Source organism: Triticum dicoccoides, chromosome 5B (genome assembly GCF_002162155.2).
Source record: "Triticum dicoccoides isolate Atlit2015 ecotype Zavitan chromosome 5B, WEW_v2.0, whole genome shotgun sequence".
NCBI classification, from domain to species: Eukaryota; Viridiplantae; Streptophyta; class Magnoliopsida; order Poales; family Poaceae; genus Triticum; species Triticum dicoccoides.
The window spans coordinates 246,034,381-246,043,505 of record NC_041389.1 but is presented as its reverse complement, the minus strand read 5'-3'; the positions used below and the strand labels follow the sequence as shown (position 1 = coordinate 246,043,505).

General features: G+C 46.2%; 2 protein-coding genes across 2 annotated transcripts; one reads left to right on the top strand and one right to left on the bottom strand.

The window, feature by feature from the left end:
• The first annotated feature begins 5,111 nt into the window (after nucleotides 1-5,111).
• Nucleotides 5,112-7,404, top strand: LOC119308234 (pentatricopeptide repeat-containing protein At2g13600-like). The gene has a single exon (XM_037584355.1). The coding sequence runs from the start codon at nucleotides 5,124-5,126 to the stop codon at nucleotides 6,921-6,923; it is 1,800 nt and encodes a 599-aa protein (XP_037440252.1). The 5' UTR covers nucleotides 5,112-5,123; the 3' UTR covers nucleotides 6,924-7,404.
• A 483-nt stretch (nucleotides 7,405-7,887) lies between these two features.
• LOC119308235 lies at nucleotides 7,888-8,776 on the bottom strand. Its single transcript, XM_037584356.1, has one exon. The coding sequence runs from the start codon at nucleotides 8,624-8,626 to the stop codon at nucleotides 8,168-8,170; it is 459 nt and encodes a 152-aa protein (XP_037440253.1). The 5' UTR covers nucleotides 8,627-8,776; the 3' UTR covers nucleotides 7,888-8,167.
• Between the last annotated feature and the right edge of the window lie 349 nt (nucleotides 8,777-9,125).

The window sequence follows — 9,125 nt, the reverse complement described above, 5'->3', positions numbered from 1 at the left end:
TCTAGCTACTAGCTATGGACTCGTAGGTTTGTGGTAAACTACTCACACATCATTGAAAGGGCAGCAAGGTTGATATAGAAGCCCTCCATGATCAATTCCCCCTCCGGTAGAGTACCAAAAAAGGCCTCCAGATGGGATCGCGGAAGAACAGAAACTTGCGGCAGTGGAAGTATTTTGGGTAGCTCTCTGATGTATTTGGAATATTTGGGAATTTATAGAGGTGAAATTAGGTCAAGAGGTGCCACGAGGTGCCCACAAGCCTGGGGGGGCGCCTACCGAGCTTGTCGCTCCCTCATGTCTCTTCAGGTCTTCTCCCGAACCTTCTAGGGTCCCTTCTGGACCAGAAAAAAATAATCTAAAGTTTGTTTTCACCTTTTGGACTCTGTTTGATATCAATTTCTGAAAAGCCAAAAACAAGCAAAAAAACAACAACTGGCACTGGGCACTAGGTTAATAGGTTAGTCCTAAAAAATTATATATAATTGCATATAATTGGATATAAAACATCCAAGATTGATCTATAATAGCATGGAACAATAAAAAATTGTAGATACGTTGGAGACGTGGGGGTCGATCTGGAGCTTAAACTGTCCAGCCAAGGTTAATTGTTTTCTCTGGCGAACTATGTTAGGATTGCTACCATGTCGGGTGACTTTGTCTAACAGACATATAGAAGTCAATGGACAATGTCCTACATGCGGTATAGCAACGGAGGATACCAAGCAGTTGTTATTCACTTGTGTAGAAGCTAAAGAGGTATGCACGTTACTGGGTTTGGACTTTGCTATTCATAAAGCATGCATTGTGGATCATGCGGGAGAATTTGTGCTAGAATATTTATTGCTACAACCACCTGAAGAATGTCTTTTCCTCGGTATGGGAAATTCAACAGAAGTAATTGCTATTGGTTCCTGGTTTTATGGTGGGAGAGGTGAAAGTTAGTGCATAATAAAAAGGTCCAGGAGCTAAGTTCACAACAATGGCAATCAGAGGTGTGCATGCGTAGTTATAGATATTTTATTTCCTCTTTCCTCTTAATCTGGTTTTAATGGGTGATTATTTGCAATTCAGATCGCCGCCGTTATGAAAGAAAAACGGACCGTGCACTATAGATTAAGTTTGCACCAAAAGAATATTATGAAAATATTAATAGCTGAAAATAACATTATATTTAATTTCTACACATTTTTTAATCAAATTTCATATATAACATGTTAAAATCAGAGTTACTGTTTAAAAGATATGGATAATTTTGTTTTAGATAAACTATAGATTGATTAACCGAAAAGTTGAGGGTTTTATGTTAAAACAAACAAACGATTTAGCTGACTTAACTATGGACGGTGGGTTGATTATGTGAAACGGGGTTTTCTAAGAAAATGCAAAGAAAAGGTCCAGTTGTGACTTAAATATGTACTGCGGGTTAATCTACATAAAATAGAGGGTTTTTTGTTTGTAAAATGACACGGCGGTGACAAGGCAAGCATTCTGGGCTTTATTACTCTAGGTCACAATAAAGAACGGCCACATACGGTACATCTCTGTCTTTTTTAAGAAACAACTCTGACTTTATTGATACTCATAACAATTACAGATACGCTTGTTTGGATCTAAGATCCAAGAAAATACAAAGTAACTCATATGACTAAGAATTACAACGAAACCTCTTGTAAACATCTTCTTTGTGGTATCAATCTCTATTCAAAGAAATACTTCAAAGATTTTGGTAAAGAGGCTTTAATTAGACTGGTGTAACGATGTTGTCACTCTTTCACCCGCACGAACATTATCAATAATGAATTTTGAAAGTGCATTGAGTCACCTAATAATAGGAGTGTAGGCCGTCGAATCACTATATTTTCATCATGGTGTCGATCTCACCTCCAGAAAAAATCAAACCAACAACAAAAATTTGACACAACAACACAAATTCATCAGATCCGAATAATCAAATCCGCGAGGACAGAAAATTCTCGAACCTCATGCCACTGCCAAAAAGAACGAGAGAAAATTTATTCTACAAAACTATGGTGATCACTAAATATTGATGAAGAACATAGAGATCTTGAAGGTCCGATGTCTGCCACCTCTCAGAGCAACTCTAGCAGACCCCGCATCCGCCCCCGACCCGCAAAATAACCGCCAGCGGGTACGGGTCGGAAATCCTGCCCGACCAGACCCCGCATTCCCGCCCCGGCCCACAAAAAATTTTGGGGGCGCGGCAAATTCTCCGCCCCAACCCGGGAAAACGCGGGTCCCCCCCTCGGCTGCGATGCCCTGCATCGGAGAGAAGCAGTTGGCGGGAGGGACATTTCAGCCCACGCGCTTTCCCCCTCCTTCCGCCGCCGTCCGCCCTTTGCTTTCGCCCGCCCGCAGCCGGCGATTCCGGTCATATCTGCGGGCGGAATCGCGCCCCGGGGCCATCCCACACCCTCCCGTGCCGAGGGCTGCACCGCCCCTCTGAATCCGGCGAGAAGAGCCGCCCCCCGTCGCCGCCGCCGCCGGGGATCGACCATCGTCGAGCGCACCCCTCGTCGCCGCCTAGGATCAGCCACCACCGGTTAGTCCCTTTTTTGTGATTTTTGCGAGCTGCGTAGTAGATTGACGCGCCGGTGTGCGTGTAGATGGAGTTGACCCCGTGTGAGAAGTTCTTGCTATCCGATTCGTCCGATTCGGACGACTCGGATGTTGAGAGCATGCTTGCGAACTTCCGTCAGCAAACATTAGTCATGGCTCTTGCCGTGAAGGAGCATGAAGACGAGCACCGGAAGAGGAGGCGAGGATTGACTGTCGGTCGTTTGTGCATTCCTCGGAATCGCCATCTTGGGAACGAGATGTTGATGCAAGACTATTTCACGGAGAATCCTACATATCCTCCGCACCTCTTCCGGAGAAGGTACCGAATGCGTTGATCCCTCTTTGTGAAAATTGTTGAAGCTTGCGAGGCAAATTGCCAGTATTTTACTCAAAGAAGAAATGTCGTGGGCTTAAAGGGATTTAGTGCATATCAAAAAATCTTCGCAGCTATGCGGGTGATTGCATATGGCGTTCCGGCTGACTATGCCGATGAGTATCTTCGCATTGGTGAAGATAGCACAATTGAGTCTCTGCGTAGATTTGCGAAAGTGATCATTCGTGTCTTCGGTCCTGAGTATCTTCGGGCACCCAATGAAGATGACACAAAGAAATTGATGGCATCAAATGAGAGAAGAGGTTGGCCTGGCATGCTAGGTAGCATTGATTGTATGCATTGGAATTGGAAAAATTGCCCCAAGGCTTGGCAATGAATATATTGTGGCAAGTTTCTTGATGCAACAATTGTGCTAGAGGCCGTAGCATCCGAGGATTTATGGATTTGCATTGCTTTTTTGGTATGTCGGGCACTCTCAATGATATCAATGTGTTGCAACGGTCTCATTTGTTTGCTAGGCTTGCTAGTGGTGATGCTCCTGCTTGCAACTACACTATCAATGGGCATGGATACACAAAGGGATACTATCTTGTAGATGGTATATACCCTCCTTGGTGCACATTTGTCAAGAGCATCAAAGAACCCAAAACAAAAAAATGTGAATTTGCAAGGGTGCAAGAGGCAGCCCCAAAAGACATTGAAAGAGCATTTGGTGTTTTGCAATCTAGGTTTGCCATTGTCCGTGGTCCTGCTCGTTTTTGGGATAAAAACCCTTGAAGAACATAATGACATGATGTGTTATCCTGCACAATATGATTCTTGAAGATGAGAGAGGATTGAACTTAGAATTCTTTTACGACAATGTGGGTAGCCGTGTCAAACCAGCAAGAGACCCAAACCGCATTAGAGCTTTTCTTCAGACTTACAAGGAGATTGAAAATGCAGACACCCACTTTCAACTTCAGAAAGATCTCATTGAACACCATTGGCAAAGGGCTAGACAGTGACTTATTTTTGTATTCATTTGTATTTGTATTCATGACAAATTTTGTATTGCACTATTTAAGTTTGCTAGTGTTATTTGAATAATTATTTGTAATGCGGATGATTATTGTATTATGTTTGATTGGAATAATTCAGTTTGTTTTTTATTGTTGAATTATGTTGTATTTGATATTTGTGGGATGATGATATGCGGGATGCAGCAGCGCAAAGAGCAGACCCCGCAAAGCCGACCCGTAAAAAAATATATTCCGTTAATATATTTTTTTATGGATCCGTTTGGGGGGTCTGCATCTGTGTCAGCCCAAACCGACCCGCGAAAGCTGTTTTGCGCGAACTGCAAACGCGTTTTGCGAGCCGGCGGAATGTGGGGTCGGCTAGAGTTGCTCTCAGCGCCAAGGTGGCAGCTGAAAGCGAGGGGACAAAAATTCGAAGACAATACGAGGAACCCTGGTTAGCCCCTTGAGGCTGATCATAGTGGTGAGTAACTTAGACTAGTAACATGCATGTGTCACTAGTCTATGTTACTACCTCTATAGTGCATACTCCCTCCTTTCCGGTTTATAAGGCTCAATTCAAAAATCTCACCAACCAAGATAGATGGTGAGTGGTGGAATACTTTTTGTAGTTTGCAAAAGCACTCAATTAATGCTCTTGTTTTTCTCAAAAAAGTATGTTTACCAATGCATTAATTGCAATGCATGCACGCATAAATTACATGCATTGGTCATTTTTCTCTTAATACTTGCATGCAATGATTTAATGCATCTTGGAATCTGAACATGTGATGAGAAACAACCAAATTGAGCCTTATAAAATGGAAAAACTAAAATTTTGAGATAAGCCCTATAAACCAGAAAGGAGGGAGTAGTATCATAGATTAGTATCATGTGTGGTCTCATTTATTGCCAGCATGACACATAGTAGCATCATATTTATTATGTTACGGTATCTACCTATGTTACTATAACCATCTATCTCTTTTTTAATTGCCTGCAACATAAATATGTTTGTGAGTCCCATATACATGATACTACTTATGTTACCCACTATGACCAGCCTGAGCGCGAGGGTTCGCATCTCTATCAAGCTGCACGGTTTCACTTTGAACCAAAGTTTGTGCCAGCCCTCGTGGCCCAAGGCTAGGCAGCATCTGGTAGGGCATGGGCCGCCGGCCCGATAGTTGCCGCTACTCTGCTCTGCTTGTGGCATGCGCCGTCTCCCGCCGACGCTCGCCGTCCACCTGCCGCCATGCCCCACGCCCGCGGCTACTCCACCCGCCACCGCCGCCGACGTCAACGTCGCGACGGTGCTCGACCTCATCGAGCGCGCCATCTCCGTGGGCGACGTCCGCCGCCTCGGCCGTGCCGCGCACGCGCTCCTCGTAAAGACGGCGCTCAACCATCACACCCTCCTCTCCAACCGCCTCATCGAGCTCTACGCCACGCTAAACTCCCCGGCGGCCTCCCGCGCAGCCTTCGAAGAACTCCCGTACAGGAATGCCCATTCCTACAACAACCTCCTGGCCGCGCTTTCACGCGGCCCCGCCACCCTCCCCGACGCCCTCCACCTGCTCGACGCGATGCCTGCCCCCTCTCGCAATGTAGTATCCTACAACACCGTCATCTCGGCCCTCGCGCGGCACGGCCGGCAAGGGGAAGCGCTCCGTGTGTTCGCCCGGTTGGCCAGGGACAGGTGCCTGGGGCCGGAGGTGGCCGTCGACCGTTTTGCAGTGGTCAGCGTGGCGAGCGCGTGCGCTGGGATGGGAGCCGTGAGGCCACTCCGAGAGATGCACGGCGCGGTAGTGGTGTCGGGGGTGGAGGTGACGGTCATTATGGCCAATGCAATGGTGGATGCCTTTAGCAAGGCCGGGAGGATGGAGGACGCCAGGACGTTGTTCAATCAGATGAGCATCCGGGACACGGTCTCTTGGACATCGATGATTGCAGGGTACTGCCGTGCAAAGAGGCTCGATGAGGCAGTCCGGGTATTTCACATGATGCCGGAGCAGGACACAATTGCATGGACGGCACTCATCTCTGGGCACGAGCAGAATGGCGAGGAGGATGCCGCTCTGGAACTTTTTCGACAGATGCTGGTTCAGGGGATGGCACCAACACCGTTTGCTTTGGTGTCGTCTCTTGGTGCATGCGCCAAGCTCGGGCTTGTTATTCGAGGGAAGGAAGTGCATGGTTTCATGTTGCGCCGCTGCATCGGTTCAGACCCTTTCAACATTTTCATCCACAATGCCCTCATTGACATGTACTCCAAGTGCGGTGACATGGCGACTGCCATGTTAGTGTTTGCATGGATGCCTGAACGGGACTTCATCTCCTGGAACTCCATGGTGACAGGGTTCTCGCACAATGGCCAGGGGAAGCAGTCACTTGCTGTGTTCAAAAGGATGCTTGAAGCTGAAGTGCAGCCAACCTATGTTACTTTTCTTGCTGTCCTAACGGCTTGCAGTCATGCCGGTCTAGTCTCTGATGGCCGTCAGATTCTTGAATCAATGAAGTACCATGGTGTTGAACCAAGGGCTGAACACTATGCCTCCTTCATAGATGCTCTTGGTCGGAACCATCAACTGGAAGAAGCAAGCGAGTTCATCAAAGGTTTGTCATCCAGGATTGGTCCAGGTACAACTGGGTCGTGGGGGGCGCTTCTTGGCGCATGCCGTGTTCACGGCAATATTGAGATTGCAGAGAAAGTGGCGGAGTCCCTTTTTCAGTTGGAGCCTGGAAACAGCGGTCGGTATGTCATGTTGTCAAACATTTACGCAGCGGCAGGTCAGTGGGATGATGCCCGCCGTATCAGGGGGATTATGAAGGAGAAGGGTCTGAGGAAGGACCAAGCTTGCAGTTGGATCGAGGTGCGGAATGCGAAGCACATGTTTGTTGCTGATGACACGTCTCACTGTGAGGCAAATGAGATATATGGGACGCTGGACAAACTTTTTGATCATATGCGTGTTGTAGTGGATCCTGTTGAAGACCAGCTTACGCTGTGCTGAGAGTGTCATGCCTTTCCAAAGAATCATCAGAACAAGAATGCTACACGAAGCATGCCAGTATATGTTCACTGTTTTGCCTTCAGCGTCTTTGAAATGGCAGAGTGTTCCAGTTTCTGAGGCATGAGGCCGCAAAGGAACTTCAGAGCCTAATTTCTTTGCACAGTACTTGAGGCAGCAATCTCAGGAGAACCAGTATGATTTGATCCATTTAAATAGCCCTACCCACCGCTTCAGCATACAACTAAACACCACTAGCAACGCATGGAAGTGTGTGTGTTATATGCCAGCAATCCGTATACAGTTCAGTATCTACTAAGTTGTTGGATATCTGTTTGACTTATTTCTGCAGAAAAAGGGATATGTATTCATTGAAGTAGAAGTGAGCTAGGACTTCTGCCAACAATGGTTATATTTTCTCGTCACTTCTACTGATCCTGACTCGAATTATGATTATATAGTTTGGACAAGTCGGTGTTGCCTACATCGTGGATCATTGTTACTCTGTGCAAGTCAATTTTCCTGACAAACAGGTGAGTTACACTATGTTTGAAACTACTTCTGCGAAGCCTTTTGCTCAGATAAATCCACTGAGAGCCAAAGGGTATTTCCCGTGTTATCCTTGGAAGTGCCATGTGAGATAAATGATGAGGTGGAGAGAGAAGCCAGAAAAAAGGCTTACCTTCTCTTAATTAAGGGATGATCTCTTAGCAACCATATCTCTAACCACATATTTAGGTATAGACTAGTTACTAGAGATATAATGAATAATCCATTATACATCGTATTTTTATTGCCTTCTCTAGATTACATGACAGGTTTAAAATAAAACTGACTTATCAACCATTATACATGCCCAAAATTAATCTCTGTTTGATGAATCGCGATCGCCAAGAAGGGTGAGGCTTGGCATTACTGACACATAGCAAACTAGAACACGTGTGAAATAATGGAAAAAAAGCTTATTAACAACGAGTATATGCCATCAATAATTAAGTTTATATTGTCTCGTTTGATTTCCAAGACTATCTTCACCTTGTCTTACATGGATGCATGCACCTACCTAACAAGACAACCTGAAGATAACCCCTATCTCAAAACTACTAGCAAATCTAGCCAACTATGATCTCTGTTTTCCTATGTGAATATATAAATATATACATACACACATGCATATTTTCTTCTGCTTATTATCCAATTTGCATTTTCTCCAGCAAGCTCCCAAAATCGCCAGTTAATATCTTCTGCTAATAGAATAAATCACCGCTGCCTTCAGGTATGCTGTGCAAGGCAGGCCGCCACCCTCTGCAGCAACCGATCTCCTCCTGCTGCTGATCTTCCGATCCCCTTCGCATGAGAGCCACCATGTCGTCCAGGGAGACGGCCTGGTCGTCCTTGCCCAGCATCCGCCTGAGCTCCTGCTTGCTGATGACCAGCTTCACCCTCATGACGGCGCCAGGGTCAGCGGCGGCGGAAGGCGCCTTCATGTCGGAGGGGAACAAACGATGCAGCTGCCCCAAGTCGCCCACCTGGACGTCGTTGAGGTGTTGCTTCTGCGCCCGGAGCTCGTCGTCGGGGTCTGAGCCGGAGACGCGTGCCGGGGCGCCCTTAGAGAGGGGTGGCGGGAGCACCTTGAGGATCTCGCCGTCGACGACGCTCATCACCTTGATCTCCTTTCTGTCTTGGATCACCAGGCAGTTCCCCATGGCCGACGATGAGCTGAGCTGCGAGCAGATTGGTGGTGAGCTACGAGGGACGCACGCGCAGTGGAAAGATCACAATTCGCAAGTGCTCGTGTGCCAGTGTGTGTAAGTGGGGGGTTGGACGGACCAGTGGAGTGCTCTATTTAAAGAAGTGATGGTTGAGAATGTCCAAATATTTAAGATCTTATTTCACGAATGCCATTTCTCTACTTACTTTCATTTTTGTGACAAATTCTCTTTCTGCCTTTTAATAAAGCGGCCTTGGACCTTGGCCTACCTTTAAGTGGAGTGAAGTTGCCTCCTCGGTACAACAACAAGCTATAACCATTACAAGAGCGAGCGCACTTGCCCTACTTCCTCCGTTTCAGTTTACAAGTCCTACGCGTATATTTAGGTTGTCAATTTTATCACCTAATATAAACTATATAACACAAAAATTATAGTGTTTGAAAATAGAACATCTGAAGTTTATATTCGTATATTTTTTTGTAATATATGACTT

Coding starts and splice junctions, on each gene's coding strand:
- LOC119308234 (XM_037584355.1), top strand. CDS start 5,124: ATGCGCCGTCTCCCGCCGACGCTCGCCGTCCACCTGCCGCCATGCCCC.
- LOC119308235 (XM_037584356.1), bottom strand. CDS start 8,626: ATGGGGAACTGCCTGGTGATCCAAGACAGAAAGGAGATCAAGGTGATG.